The sequence below is a fragment of the Orycteropus afer genome, unplaced genomic scaffold (assembly GCF_000298275.1).
Source record: "Orycteropus afer afer isolate SDZICR_OR568_19922 unplaced genomic scaffold, OryAfe1.0 scaffold00130, whole genome shotgun sequence".
Lineage (NCBI taxonomy): Eukaryota > Metazoa > Chordata > Mammalia > Tubulidentata > Orycteropodidae > Orycteropus > Orycteropus afer.
The window spans coordinates 2,871,728-2,886,528 of NW_006921717.1; the positions used below are offsets into that span (position 1 = coordinate 2,871,728).

General features: G+C 58.0%; 3 protein-coding genes and 1 non-coding gene across 4 annotated transcripts in view; 3 read left to right on the forward strand and 1 right to left on the reverse strand.

Annotated features, from left to right (window-relative positions):
• Positions 1 to 2,777: 2,777 nt before the first annotated feature.
• Positions 2,778 to 2,859, reverse strand: TRNAS-GCU. Its single transcript has one exon. It is a non-coding gene; the product is annotated as a tRNA-Ser (tRNA).
• A 605-nt stretch (positions 2,860 to 3,464) lies between these two features.
• On the forward strand, positions 3,465 to 5,004 carry B4GAT1 (beta-1,4-glucuronyltransferase 1). The gene is made up of 2 exons (XM_007944738.2): positions 3,465 to 4,520; positions 4,813 to 5,004. The coding sequence occupies exons 1-2, from the start codon at positions 3,465 to 3,467 to the stop codon at positions 5,002 to 5,004; spliced, it is 1,248 nt and encodes a 415-aa protein (XP_007942929.1).
• Positions 5,005 to 9,473: 4,469 nt separating this feature from the next.
• Positions 9,474 to 14,120, forward strand: BRMS1 (BRMS1 transcriptional repressor and anoikis regulator). Its single transcript, XM_042781511.1, has 9 exons — positions 9,474 to 9,612; positions 9,962 to 10,052; positions 10,188 to 10,315; positions 10,462 to 10,541; positions 10,634 to 10,730; positions 11,281 to 11,373; positions 12,388 to 12,452; positions 12,803 to 12,842; positions 14,026 to 14,120. Exons 1-9 carry the CDS (start codon positions 9,474 to 9,476, stop codon positions 14,118 to 14,120), a joined length of 828 nt encoding a protein of 275 aa, XP_042637445.1.
• Positions 14,121 to 14,686: 566 nt separating this feature from the next.
• Positions 14,687 to 14,801, forward strand: part of RIN1 (Ras and Rab interactor 1) — a 4,492-nt gene continuing 4,377 nt past the window's right edge. The window contains exon 1 of the mRNA XM_007944954.1: positions 14,687 to 14,788. Within this exon, the coding sequence (XP_007943145.1) occupies positions 14,687 to 14,788 (102 nt within the window). The remainder of the gene's footprint in view (positions 14,789 to 14,801) is intronic.

Genomic DNA, 14,801 nt, shown 5'->3' on the forward strand with positions numbered 1-14,801 from the left:
AGCAGAAGCCCTGGCCACTACACCCCCATTTTACAGATGGGTAAACTGAGGATCCCAGAGACTAAATACTGATAGAATGTCAGTGAAAATGGTAGCGTAGGTACCTCCAAGGAACTGTCCCACCACAGAAACACCAAGACAGTGAGCAAAAACTGATAGAATCAACTCCGTCAGATGAGTATCAGGGAAGAACAAGGGTAGACCAGCATGTGGAGAAACCACAGCCCGCAGGCAGGACTGATAAGGACAAACCTGGTGCAGCCACTCTGGACAACAGACGGGTGCTTCCTCTAAAAGGCAAAGAAAAAGATAAAATAACTCTGTAACCCACTCCAGGTGTATACGCAAAAGAATTGAAAACAGATGTTCACGTGAATGTTGTTAGATGCTGTCCAGTCCATTTCGATTTACAGTGACCCCCATGTGACAAAGTAGAATGTCCCACAGGGGACTGTAATCTTTCACTGGAGCAGATCTCCAGATCTTCCACCCCTGGAGATGCTGGGCAGGTTCCAATGACCAACCTTTCAGTTAGTATTTGAGGACTTAACCCTTCACACTACCAGGGCTCCTTAGTCAAATAAACACTTGTACACAAGTGTCCACAGCAGCACATTACACAATAGCCGGGGGTGGAAACAACCCAGATGTCTGTTGGTGGATTAGTGGATAAGCACAATGTGGTTATCCATGCAATGGAATATTCCTCAGTCATGAAAAGGCATGAAGTGCTGATACCTGCTATAAGAACCCTGACAACATTAGCTTGAGTGAAAGAAGCCAGACACAAACGTCACATAGTATATGGTTCCACTGAACTGAAACCCCCAGACTGGAGAGACCTATGGAGATAGACGGAGAGTAGTGGTCGCCAGGGGCTGGGGGCAGCGGAGAACTGGCAGTAACTACTCATGGCCACGGGCTTTCTTTGTAGATGATGAAAATGTTTTCGAACTTGATAAAGGCGATGGTGAAAGTCGTTTTAAAATGGTTCATCTTAAGCTACATGAATTTTACCCAAATTTTTTTAAAAAGGTATCATAAAACGGAAGGGGGGTGTGTGGGTCTGTCTCAAGCCCACAGAGTCAGATTCCAGCCTCAGAGCCCACACACTGCCTGGCCTGCTCCCCAAGAGAAGTGTCCCAGTGAGAGTCTCTAGTGGGCCTGGGGCCTGGCTGTGAAGCGGGAGGGGGAGGAGCCCGGTGCCCTGAGTCAGAGGGCAGTAGAGTCTCCCAGGGAGAGCCGGTCACAGAGCATGTGACTCGAGGTCAGGGCACCAGCAGACCTGTTGTCAGTGGTTATTAACTCTGGACTTTGAATCTCCCGTGTCTCCCTTGGCCCCAGCCAGACATCTCTGCTCCCAACAACAGCTTCTCTGCTTTCCTCTGGACCTTCCATGACACCTTCTCAAGGCCCAGTCATCACTTCACAGTCTCCCCTTAGACAAGGGGCTCCCGCTGAGGACGCGTCCCAGGCATTCGGCAAGCATGCTTGATGTCTGCTCCATGCCTAGCGTTGTGGGGTGCGGATGCTGGGGAGAATCTTAGCCATCGAGGCAGGAAATGGCTGTTGAACACAGATGAGACTCAAATGCTCAAGGTCCAGGCAAGCAGGGAAGGGCTGGGGTGGAGGCTTTGGTACAGAAGACTGTTTACAAAAGGGGAAAGCCAAAAACCAAACTCACTGCTGTCGAGTTGATCCGGACTCATAGCGACCCCTCCTTGGGTTTCCAAGGTGGTATCTCTACAGAAGTAGATTGCCCAATCTTCCCTCCAAGGAGTGGCTGGTAGGTTTGAACCTCCAGACTTCTGGCTAGCAGTCAAATGCCTTAGGCACTACACTACCAGAGCTCCCTACAGAGGAGGTGGTGGTGGTGGGAGCTCTGGCCAATTGTCACTGGTGGGGATACATACCTGGTATTGCCAGATCTTCCAGGCTTTTAAATCCAGAAGTGGGGGGTGTGCATTTTATGTGCAATCTCCCATCCCCAAAGTTAACAACTAAGGGGCTTCAAACTTATTTTTCAACACTGAAAACCAACATGGCTCTGAGCCTACAGTCTGCAAGCCTGTCTTGTCAGGATCCGTGCTTGTCTTTCTCCTCTCTCTCTGCACAGGTGGCCAGTAAAAACGTTCAAGGACGGTAAGCTGTCCCATCTCAGGTGCCTAACATAGGCCCTGGCAGGAAGCAGGTGCTGAGTCGGCATTATCTCACTGGGCTGCAGACTACAGGTTTCCTGGCCACTTCTCATCTCAACAACCTTCACTGGCTCCCTACTGCCTATGGAACAGCAGGCAAACACCTCATTCTGACATTCTAGGCCCTCCCCAGGCTGCCCCAATTCACCTTCCCAAAATTCACAGCCCTCTGCCCTCTAGGGGCGCCCTGGCTCAAGTCACAAAGGTCAAGTATTTGTTACATTATTGATTTGGCCTTCAAGGTGGCAGTGCCCTTCCGCACCTCTCCTCTTGTCAAGTTTTCGTGGATCAGTTAATCCACAAACATTTATTTTCTGGGAGAAGTTCTGGGAGGGGAGAGCAGGCAGAGGAGTGGGAGGTGGCAGTAGATGCAATAGTGTCATAATTTAAAGGATCAAACACCCTGACCCTACCCAAGTTCCAGTACTTCCCACAAGAGGGAACTTCTCCAATTCCTGTATGTAACACATTGATCCTCACGTTGGCATTGGTCGGAACCACAGTTGAATTTTTTCCAACTTCCTTCTCTAGGTAAAGAGATTTGGAAAATTAAGAATCACTTCTCTTGTAAAACACAACCGACGAGGATGGGATTCGAACCCACGCGTGCAAAGCACAATGGATTAGCAGTCCATCGCCTTAACCACTCGGCCACCTCGTCCCACGTACAGCACTTCTTTCTATATTCTCTTATCACTCATCTCCTTCCTTTCCGCGGTCCCTTCAACCCACATTCCAATGCAGTCTTCTTAGGATATATATATGTAGAACTGGAAGAAACGGCGGAAAGAAACGTTTTTGCTTATTTTATCCTATCCGCCCGCCGCCGCCGCCAGGAATCGGGGCTAGCCTTCACCAAGCTGCAGCCGAGCTCTGACACGGCTTTCCCTTGCTGACTCCGGGCGAGCGCACCAGGATTTCAGGCCACTCTGGGTCTAAGGGTCAAACACTGCGAGGAGGGAAGGAGTGTATGTCCCGGAGGAACCTGTGGGCCGAGAGGCAGTGGCACGGCAGGAGAGGCTGCAGCGTCCGGCCGGCTCGGGCGGGCACCGCGTTTGCAAAGCGCGCGGTGCGGGCGCGGCGGCTCCGCCTCCCTCGCCTGGGGCGGGCGCGCGGCCGAGCCCGACAGGTGGGCGGGGCTTCGGGGCTCGGCTGGACTCGGCTCTCCTCGGCCGCGCTCGGCACGCTGCGGTAAATCCGGGCTCGCGGCGCCTGGCGGAGGCTGCGGCCGGCGGTCCCTGCTGCGCTCTCTGAGCCCCGAGAGCCATGCAGATGTCCTACGCCATCCGGTGCGCCTTCTACCAGCTGCTTCTAGCCGCCCTCATGCTCGTAGCGATGCTGCAGCTGCTCTACCTGTCGTTGCTGTCCGGGCTGCACGGGCAGGAGGAACAAGACCAGTACTTTGAGTTCTTTCCCCCGTCCCCGCGGTCCGTGGACCAGGTCAAGGCGCAGCTCCGCACCGCGCTGGCCTCGGGAGGCGTCCTGGACGCCAGCGGCGACTACCGCGTCTACAGGGGCCTGCTGAAGACCTCTATGGATTCCAACGATGTGATCCTGGCCACGCACGCCAGTGTGGACAACCTGCCGCACCTGTCCGGCCTGCTGGAGCGCTGGGAGGGCCCCATGTCCGTGTCGGTGTTCGCGGCCACCAAGGAGGAGGCGCAGCTGGCCACGGTGCTGGCCTACGCGCTGAGCAGCCACTGCCCCGACATGCGCGCCAGGGTCGCCATGCACCTGGTGTGCCCCTCGCGCTACGAGGCCGCCGTGCCCGACCCCCGGGAGCCTGGAGAGTTTGCCCTGCTGCGCTCCTGCCAGGAGGTCTTTGACAAACTCGCCAGAGTGGCCCAGCCCGGCATCAATTACGCGCTGGGCACCAACGTCTCCTACCCCAATAACCTGCTGAGGAATCTGGCTCGCGAGGGGGCCAACTACGCCCTGGTGATTGACGTGGACATGGTGCCCAGCGAGGGGCTGTGGAGGGGTCTGCGGGAACTGCTGGATCAGAGCAAGCAGTGGGCCGGCACCGCGCTGGTGGTGCCCGCCTTCGAGATCCGCCGAGCCCGCCGCGTGCCCGTCAGCAAGACGGAGCTGGTGCAGCTCTACCAGGTGGGCGAGGTGCGCCCCTTCTACTACGGGCTGTGCACGCCCTGCCAGGCGCCCACCAACTACTCCCGCTGGGTCAACCTGCCTGAAGAAACCCTGTTGAGGCCTTCCTACGTGGTGCCCTGGCAGGACCCCTGGGAGCCATTCTACGTGGCTGGAGGCAAGGTGCCCCTCTTCGACGAGCGCTTTCGACAGTACGGCTTCAATCGCATCAGCCAGGTGCCCAGGAGGAGGGCAAGAAGGATGGGGGGAAGGAGGCCGAGGAGAGGGGGTGGGTGGGAAGGTGGGGAGCAGGGGAAAAAGTGGGGAGGGGAGAGAAGGGGGACGAGTGGGTCAGGTTGCTGGGAGGCGTGGCCCTGAGTGGAAGGAGGGATCCCAGTCAGGAAGTGGTTGGGTGGCCTGGAAGATCCAGATGCCTCCAGAGGGGTGGAAGAGGCTGGAGTCCTGCTTAGAGATGTCAGTCTGAGCCCCAGGAATGTCTTGGTGACTTGCTCTCCACCCCTCCCCACAGGCTTGTGAGCTGCACGTGGCAGGGTTCGATTTTGAGGTTCTGAATGAAGGTTTCCTGGTGCATAAGGGCTTCAAGGAAGGTTTGAAGTTCCATCCCCAAAAGGAGGCTGAAAACCAACACAATAAGATCCTGTACCGCCAGTTCAAACAGGAGTTGAAAGCCAAGTACCCCCACTCCCCTCGCCGCTGCTGAGCCTTTATTTACCTCCTCCAGTCTGAGAAGTTTCAGCCTCTTGGCTCCTCAGGCCGCCCCTTAGGCCTGACTGGGGTAAGAACTGCCACTCCCCGCTGCAGGGGGAGCTGTGGTGGTGGAACACTGGACTTGAATATGGGGTGCTGGCCTCAAGTCCTAGCATTACCACTAACGAGTTGTGTGGCCTTGAGCAACTCCCTTTACCTCTCTGAGCCTCAGTTTACCCGTCTGTAAATAGGGAGGTGAGAGTGCCTACCTCACGGAACTGTTGGGAGGCTCAGATTGAGACGCTGTCTGTGAAAACACTCTGTAAGCTTCGTACAAATGTGAAGTATTAATATTACAGTATTATTATTGTTGTTATCACTATTGTTATTATTATTAACAAGCCTGGGTGTGTGGGTGATAGAAGAGCCAAAAAATAAGAACAGGACCGGACTAAGAGATCTGAGGCTTGGGGCCACTTAAAGAAATCCAATGAAGGCGTGGAATTTTGCTCTTCGCTTTTGGGCAGAAGCCTAAACACCACCAGCGCCTCCGCCCTGAGCAGCTGGAGGAGGGAAGGATCTGCAGGCGCGATGGGCGATAATCCGGGGAAATCTGTACCTTCGAATCCAACAGGATGGTGCTAGGTATTTGCCTACTGATGACATTGTGTAAATAAATGAGAGTTCACACCCACAGCTGGCTCCGCTTCTCTCCTAAACTACGGGGAGGGGGGTTCCTGGGTTAGCCCCTTGGACGCCGGGGCGGCGGCCGTGGACCGAGGCTCGCGCTACGAAGCAAGGAAACCACAGAGCCCTTTGTAGCAGGCCCAAGCCTAATCAGAACTTCAGCCAGTTACTATGGAAACTGGCCCGCGGTATCCCAGCATACCTCGTCCTCAGCGGTCCAATTGTGAGCTCCTCGGCGGGCGCCTCCAAATGACGCACGCGGAAGCGCGTGCAGGCCCCGCCTCCCGGAGGAGAGGGATCGGTGCAGCGCTTCCGGGAGCCTGGTGCTGCAGCGGGTACCCGCAGCCTTGGGCGCCTCTTAGGAAGTCCCGGACGTGAGACTACAGATCCCCATCTGCGCGGTGCGTATCACCATCCCCGGTTCTGCCTCCCTGGGCCAGTCGGGCGCGCCTGGCCCAACCTCGCCCTCCGAGACCGAAGTGGAAGGTTAACCGGCCGGACGCGTCCGGGGCCGCAGCCAGACTGGGGGACCCATTGATTCTCCTGGCCGTGCTGGCGCATCCAGAGATGAGGCGAGGCGGAGCCTCCGGGGCGCCGCGAAAGGGGCGAGGGTGGGGAGGGGCCCTGCCTTCCTGGAGCTCACAGTCTGAAATGGTGGAATGGCATGTGCCTAGCGCTCCGCGATTTGCTTTTCCATCCCTTCCCATTTGTACAGCAACAGAGCAGGAATGGCTGTCCCCGTTTTTGCACACGGGTGGGGAGGGGAGGTTGTGACTTAATTTAACTCTCAGTAAAATGAGAGACACCTGGAGGAGAGCCAGGCGTGCACACACACCTCCTTTTCAGAAAGGCTTCTAGAAGCTGTAAGACTTAGGCTGAGGCTTACGGAATAAATGATAGTGACAGTGAAGAGAAATTGGAAATGAAGGAGCGAGAAAAAAGAGAGCCTGGTTTGGAGAATCAAGAAGTGCAGGTGGGCAAGGAATGAAGGTTTCCTTTTACAGTTTTGCGGTTTTGCGGTCAGGTTCAGGTCCTTGATGAAATCATTGAGAAATGTGACTAAACTCTCTCCTAGGCCAGGCATTTGATGCAACCTGAATCAGTGTCAACCAGAGTTAACAAACGCTACGGGGACCTGAGGCTGTGGAGGACTAAAAGCCATTCCTTGCTGTGCAGAAATCTGCTTAATTTATATTTGCCAGTCCTCCATCAAGTCAGCCAGTTGACCAAGACAGATGCATAGCCCCTGCCTTGGGGAGGCTCACAGGCTGCTGGGGGACAGAATGAGAGTGGGCAGAGAGAAAGGAGATGGAGAGAAGGCTTCCTGGAGGGGGTGGCATCTGCACCCTGCACCCTGAAGGACTGCAGAGCAGCAGCCAGAGAAGGAAGAGGTGGTGAGGTTCTCTGTTGGGAGCATGGTCAGAGCCTCCTCATAGGGGGTCTCTTGGCAGGTTAGACCCTTGCTGATCACTCCTGTCTGAAATTGTTCTGTGCCCGTGGCTTCATGGCTTTTCTTTTCTACCTCTCCTTGACTTCCTTCTCCTTTGCAAGTGTCCCTTCCTCAGCCCCTTTGGTGACCTTGGAGTTCCATCAGGGACCCCTCTCACTATACGCTTCCTGCCTTGGTGTTCGCACCCTCTCCCATGGTGTGAACAGCTTGCTCTAGGATGGTGACCAGATCTCTATGTGGTCTAGATTTCTCTCTAAGGCTAAGACCCAGGTCCCCTTCTCTCCACCACTCCGTTCTCTCATTTCTGGATCCTTACACATGCTACCCACACTTCCTGGAATGTTCCCTCCTCTGCCAGTCAGTTGATCCCTTGGTCCATCTCCCGTGGCAGCCCTCACTGCTGCCCCAAACTCCAGGCCTCTGTTAGATACCCCTCCGACTAGGTGCCCCAAGGCGTAACTCTTCTCACACCTGGTGATGGGAGACTGCTTTGCCTCTGTCTCCCAGGAACACGTAAGCTCCTGTAAGTCACAGACTGGGCCCCAGCACCTGCCGTAGTGCCTAGCAGCACTTGGCATATACTAAGTGCTCAATGAATATGTGATGAACAAACTAAAGGACTCTTGGCAGTGCTTGACGTTTCTGGGAAATCAATGAAGAGAAGCACTGGCGTTGGCCACAAGGAGGCTGTGGGTTAAGCGACAGGTTCCGTTTCAGTAGAGGGTCGGGCAGCAGAAAGGGCAAGTGTGCATGAGGCCTTGGAAACCGAGCTGTGGCCTGGAAAGGGCAAGTGTGCATGAGACCTTGGAAAGGGAGCTGTGGCCTGGAAGGCAAGGAGCGCTGACGTGGAGTGGGGTAGGGTTTGCTTTGCACTTTAACGTTTTCTTGGTGCTGGAAACTCCCCAGTACGTTGAAAGCATAATAGGAAGGCGCCTGCCAAGGGGAGAAGTGGAAGCTACAGAAGAGGGGGGTTGTGATGTCACAAGGTCACGGAGGAACAGAAAGATGAGAGGAGGGATCCGGGAGGGGAAGGGGCCTGGGGTGAGCCTCTGTGAGATCGGGGCGCACAGTGGTCTGGTTGCCATCGTATTATGCATTGCTCAGGCCCCGGAAGAGGCTGCAAATACCAAGGCAGGACGTGTTGAGTGAGAGGGGTCTGTGATGGGACTCCAGGGTCACTGAAGGGGCTGAGCCGAGGGGTGAGGGTGGTGCAGACAGAGTGTGGAACGCTGTCGGCTGGAAGAGGGGGGCGTGGTGAGCGAAAGGAGGGGCAGGAGCGGGGAGGAGAGAAATGGGTCTGAGGACTTGGAAGTGGAGGAGATGGGCACGGGGCTCAGTGCAGGCTGGGAAGGGCCTTGGAAGCCTCGTCCAGCACTTGGGGCCTGGTCCCGTAGACTGGGGGAGCCCTGTGGGTTTTGGTTGTGGTCTGTACATTTTGTTTTGTTGTTGAGAATACACAGGACAGAACATACAGCCACTTAACAGTTTCCACGTCGACAGTTCAGTGACGTTGATCACATTCTTTGAGTTGAGCACCATTCACCCTCCTCGTCTGAGCTGTCCCTCCCCCGTGAACGTGAACTCACCGCCCCCTAAGCTTCCTGTCTAATCTTTTGGTTGCTGTTGTCAATTTGATCCCATACAGATAGTTCTTAAAAGAAGGCTATTTGTTTGCTGCTGTTGTTGTTAGGTGCCGTCAGTCGGTTCCGGCTCAGCTAGATCTTACATACAACGGAACGAAACCCTGCCCGGTCCTCACAATTGTGGCTACCCTTGAGCCCACTGTTTCCTGGTTAAGCTGAACTACTGTTCAGTTTTCAGATGACTTCAGGGAAGGTTTTTGGTTTAAGGTTTAAAGGTCACCGAGGGAGTTGTTGAAAGAGAGAACCTGCAGAAGCCCTGCTGTGTGCTGGGCTCCTCAACATCCTCATCCTCATTCCTCTCCCACAGAGGCCACAGCAATGGCAACTGGGTATCCTCAGAGCCACACTTGACATTGTACCTCAGTACTTTGCACCTGGCTGTGTCTGCTCTTTGTAGTGGGATGTTGCTGTCTCAGCTTTTTGCCCGTGGACTTTCCAAGGACGGTTCACCAGCATTGGGATCGTTACAGGGTCCACAGGCCTGAGCGTTTCTATGGCTCCCAGGTTTCAGGGCAAGAGGTGTCCCTGGGGCCATCTGCACCCTCCTGCCCAGCACACGTCAGGGTGTCAGGGCCAGTCACCTCCCCGCTGTCCCCGTCGGACTGAGGGTCAGGCTGGGTTTGCCCCCCTGCTTGGCTGCTTGCCCGCTCTGCACTGTGGGTCGTGCTAAGTGATGGTTCCACCCCTTCTACCAAAGCCCAAATGCCGGTGCAGCCACCGAGCAAGGACCCGGAAGAGATGGAAGCAGAGGCAGACTCTGCAGCCGAGATGAACGGGGAGGAAGAGGAGAGTGAGGAGGAACGGAGTGGCAGCCAGACCGAGTCTGAGGGGGAGAGCTCCGGTGAGTGTGTGCACACATGCACTCACACATGCACGCACTCATGCACACATGCATGCACTCATGCACGCACACATGCACACACACATGCACGCACTCATGCACGCACACATGCACGCACTCATGGAAGCACACATGCACGCATTCATGGACGCACTCATGCACTCACACATGCATGCACTCATGCACACATGCACGCACTCATGCACTCATGCACTCACACACGCACGCACTCATGCACTCACGCACGCACTCATGCACGCACTCATGCACACATGCACGCACTCATGCATGCACACGACACCCCCTGTGCTGCTTATCAGCGAGGCCCTGACCGGCCTCTTTTCCCCAGAGATGGACGACGAGGACTATGAGCGGCGACGTAGCGAGTGTGTCAGCGAGATGCTGGACCTGGAGAAGCAGTTCTCGGAGCTGAAGGAGAAGTGAGCTGCCCCCCTGGGGCTTCTGGGGGAGGAGGCGGGTGGCTGAGGCCCAGAGGGAGCAAGCCCGGCACTGGCGCCTGCCACAGAGCATGGGCACCGATGCCCCAACGGGTGGGGGCGTCTCTCACCTTCCAGGTTGTTCAGGGAGCGACTGAGTCAGCTGCGGGTACGGCTGGAGGAAGTGGGGGCCGAGAGAGCCCCTGAGTACACGGAGCCCCTGGGGGGCCTGCAGCAGAGCCTCAAGATTCGCATTCAGGTGGCGGGTACGTGGGCTGTCCCATGTCCTGGGGCCAGGCCCCAGTCACCCCCTCTGGCCCTCCCCTCATCCCTACCCTGCCCTGTGCTCCCAGCGCTCCTTGGATACCTCCCAACCCCTAGCCCAGTGGGGCCCCTTCTCCCTCCTCCAAAGGCGTCTACAAGGGCTTCTGTCTCGACGTGATCAGGAACAAATACGAGTGTGAGCTGCAGGGAGCCAAACAACACCTGGAGGTGGGGGGGGCTGGGCGGGCCGGTGGGGGGGCTGGGGGGCGGGGGCGGGGGTCTTGGGGGCCTGAGGGCTGAACAGCTCTTGCCCCCTGCAGAGCGAGAAGCTGCTTCTGTACGACACCCTGCAGGGGGAGCTGCAGGAGCGGATCCAGCGGCTGGAGGAGGACCGCCAGGGTCTGGACATCAGCTCGGGTGAGGCGCGGGGCCGCCCCTGGCTCCCGGTCCCCGTCCTGCTCTGCCCGTGCCCACCCGCCCTCGGCAGCTCGGCTTCCTGACTACCCGGGGGCTGTCAGCAGCCCTGCTCCTCGGGCTTGCCGTGAGGACTGACTGAGCAGGCGTGGGAGGGCCCAGCCCAGGCCCTGGCATTGCACTGGGGTCCAGGCAGGGTGGGCCCTGTGCCCCCGCCCCTGCTCACTCCAGCTGGCACGCCCACACATGATCACCACAGTCCCTTCCGTGGGCACAGCCCATGTTCACACTTCAAGTCAGTTGTTCTGCCTTGGATACTGCTGGGGGTCCTGGGGAGCAATAGCCGGCATCACCCCGTCCTCTGAACTGAGGGAGACACAAGGCTGACAGCAGTGCAGTGCCCTTTCACAGGCTGCACGGCTGTGGGGCAGGCTTCCCAGACCTGGCCTGCTCATGGTTGATGGGGGAGGGGAGAGCAAAAGCAATGAGGGTAGCAGGTGCCCTTGTGGGCCGGCACCCTGACCCTGACCCTGACCCTGACCCTGGGTCACAGAGTGGTGGGATGACAAACTGCACGCCAGAGGCAGCTCTAAGACCTGGGACTCCCTGCCGCCCTGTAAGCGGAAGAAGGCACCTCTGGTCTCTGGTATCCTTCTGCCTGTGGGGCCTGGGGCTGGGCGGGGCCAGGGACACTCATGGTCGCTAGGTGGTGTGTGACCACATCCAGGCAAACCCAGCTGTCAGGGATTTATTGGAGGTTCTGGGTTTCCTGGGCCAGATAGACCGTAGGGAAGGCGGAATTTCAGTCCTGACTCCCAGAGACTTCCTGAGTGAGGCTGGCCTTCCCATGATTCCTCCCCAATCCCTCGCTCATCCAGGCCGTCCCAGGCTTCACCAGCCTGGACTTTGCATGGGTTCCACCTCCTCTTTCCAGCTTTCTCCCCTTTGTCAGTATTCTAGTGTCACCTCCTCTGTGAAGCCCCTCCGGGCTTCCCCCACTGGCTGTGGCTTTTTTCTGCACACCTGGGACCTCTCGTAGAATGCCTACAATCCCACCCGGGAGTATCGGCCCCTGCTCGGCTGAGTCTTCAACCCCTGACCCTCCTGGCTCACCCCAGACCCTGAGCTGAGCTCCCAGGGCCCCTGTAGGGCATTGCCAAAGCAACCAGACCCTCAGGTCACCTAGTGCTAGAAGTGAGGCTCAGGCTGGTAGGAGGGATCTGCGAGTAAATGGGGTGAGTGGGATGTGAGGGTATGGGGCCATTAGGTGCAGAGTGCAAGGGAGCACAAGACGGCAGAGTGGATGGTCCCAGAGGGGAGTCTGAGGCCACGGGAGGCTTGTCTTCAGAATGACAGAGACCGGAGTCTGTTGTGATGGGCGGGAGGGCGGGGGTGGGGGGGTGGCGCCAAGTCCCAGGGGATGCACCTGGGACCACAGACCTTGACTGAAGAAAGGAGGGGACAGTGAGCAGAGGGGCTTTAGAGGTGGGCTCGGCAGGCACCCTTTGTTCTCAAGAGCCAGGGGGTCTCATGTCTCACGGTGGGGGTGGACATTGCTATAACCCAGATTCTCACCTCACAAGCCCACACATCCCTGCACCACCTTGCACCTTGTCACCTGACCTCCACCGAGCCTTGTGCTTCCTTGACCTGGTTGCAGGCCCCTACATTGTGTACATGCTTCAGGAAATTGACATCCTGGAGGACTGGACCGCCATCAAAAAGGTAGGCCCAGTGCTGCTCCCAGGCCCCCACCCCAGCTCGGCCTGGCACTGCAGCCGTGCACTGAGGGCCGGGGGCTCTGTGGCTCCTCTCACCCTGCCTTCACCCCAGCTTCCCCCCCATTCCTGTGGGACACAGGCCGTGGATAGAGCCTGTTAGTATTCCAACCCCTCCTTTTCGGATGGGGAGGGAGGGAAGGAGGGAGGAGGCTAGCTGGCTGGGAACAGACCCCCATCAGAACTTGGCTTAGAAAAGGTCAGGGCAGCCCCTCCCCATAGGGGCTGATCCCATGGGGTGCCTTACGTGGGGGGGAGGGCAGGTGCTCAGGGAGGCTTCTCTTCCTGCCCACCCAGGCGAGAGCAGCCATGTCACCTCAGAAGAGAAAATCAGACGGTAAGACCTTCAGAGACCCTCCTGCCTCCCATTGCCATCTCCCTCAGCCCAGCCTCCAGGGAAGAGGCCAGAGAGGTGTGGTCACATCACAGTTTGGGGCCTAGAGGAAGACCGACCTAGGTTTTGGAGGTTCTTTTGGGGTTCTTTGAGCAGGAAGCAGGGTGGGGGTGGGAGGCTGTGGGCTGATGGAACAAAGGGGATCAAGCCCCCAGCTGGGCTGGGTGGGAGAGGGAGGTACAGGTCCACCCTGTGGGCCTGGTTTGCGGGACACCCGGCTGGGTTGAGGGCTGCAGTGAGGTCATCGGGCAGCAAAGGCCACTGACCTCAGTGTCCACGTGGAGGGGCTCCCCCCTTCTCACCTCAGTGATCTTCCCCTCCCCACGCACCCCCAGGACCGTGACCCTGCTGTTGCCAGCCAAGGGATCCCTGGAAGTAGCTGGCACCAAACCCGCGCAAGACTCATGTTTTCCTGCTGCAGGAAGGTGGACCGCCAGGCCCTGAGCTCTGCCTGGCAGCCCGGTGGCTCTGCAGGGCTGCAGCTGGTCTCCCCCATCCCCTTCAGGGACCGCCACAGCGTGGGCCTGGAGCCTACCTGCACAGGCCAGACTGTCCTCCCCCAGCCTGACTAGCCTGCCAGTCTTCCGGAAGACCAGACTCCTCAGTCCTCCCTGACAAGGAATACGCCTCGTTGAAGGCAAACGTCTTCCTTCTTGGGGACTGGGAACCATAAGTTGTATCTGGGGGGCGGGCTGTCCTGGTGGGGGCTGGAGGTGAGAAGCCAGGCTGCCCAGGGTTTCCCAGCCGCATCTCTTCGCATCTGCCTCCTAGGTCGGGACTGGAATTAAAACCTTCCTGGAACTCCAGTGTTGCCTGTGTGTGCCTGATTTTGTCTGATTTTCCTGGCAAGGAAGGGGGCTTGAGTAGGAGCGTCTGAGACAGGCAGAATCAGACAGCCGGGATGACACCTCTCCCAGTCAAGCAGGAGCCTGGCGCTGACCTGGGGACAGAGTGCCCTTCACAGCCACCCATAGGTGGGGGTTGGGCCCTAGGCTACTGGTACCGCTGAGCCTAGCGAGCAACACGTGGCTGCGCGGGCAGAGCACGTGACCCCGGGTGGGGAAGGGGGCTGAGCGCTCTGTGCTTAGAGACAGTCATGTCTGCACCTGCCCTGGTGGCTTGGCAGATTGGCAGGGCCTCTGCGTGGGAGGCAGCCGGCAGCAGCGCCATGTGCTGACGACCTCACAGCCAGACTCCCCCTTGTTCAGCGCCGAGTGCTAGAACCACCCCCAGAACCTCAGTTAAGCAAAGGGGTTCGTTTCCATGGAGATACAGCATCCTTTCTCCATGGTAACCTGAAATCCCAAAGCGCAGCTTAGACTCGGCAATGAGTCATCCGTCGCCAGTAGGGGGAGCTGTGCCACCGGGCTGACCTCGAGGCCGGGAAAGATGAGCAAGTGACCACAGGCTTAAGGTGCCCCGAGGGCCAGGCTGGGGCCAGCGGAGACCAGAAGTGCGCCGTTTAACCCCTTCCCGCCCGTGCGTGGGGCTTCAGGGGGACCAGCGAGACTGCAGGAAATTCTGTGCGGAGATGGCACCCTCCCAGCTGCGGTCCTCAGAGCGGTGGTAGCAGGGACAGGGTCCCGGCCCCCCACTAGGCTGGGCCCAGAACGAAGGCGGCGAGCACCGCCCGGGCGGAGTGGAGACACAAGAGTTAACGCGCGGGGCGTGACAGGGCGCACCGCCCTCAGGAAGTGTTACTCACCGCCGGGAATGCGAGCGCCTGTGCCTAGGGGGTTGGCTGCTCTTCCTGGTCCCGGCGGGAGAAGCCGGCGGAGCGCACAGCCATGGAAGCCCCCGGGGAGCCGGGCGCACGGCTCCTCGGAGCTCCCAGCCGCACTCCTGCGCACCTGGAGGAAGAAAAGTTAGCGAAGTTGGCGGGGCTGCAGGTGGGGAGGAGGG

Excerpts from the sequence above, each read along its gene's own strand:
- B4GAT1 (XM_007944738.2), top strand. The coding sequence starts at position 3,465 with ATGCAGATGTCCTACGCCATCCGGTGCGCCTTCTACCAGCTGCTTCTA. Across the intron at positions 4,521-4,812 it reads GCTTCAATCGCATCAGCCAG|GCTTGTGAGCTGCACGTGGC; the intron begins GTGCCCAGGAGG and ends CCCTCCCCACAG.
- BRMS1 (XM_042781511.1), top strand. The coding sequence starts at position 9,474 with ATGCCGGTGCAGCCACCGAGCAAGGACCCGGAAGAGATGGAAGCAGAG. Across the intron at positions 9,613-9,961 it reads GTCTGAGGGGGAGAGCTCCG|AGATGGACGACGAGGACTAT; the intron begins GTGAGTGTGTGC and ends TCTTTTCCCCAG. Across the intron at positions 12,453-12,802 it reads ACTGGACCGCCATCAAAAAG|GCGAGAGCAGCCATGTCACC; the intron begins GTAGGCCCAGTG and ends CTGCCCACCCAG.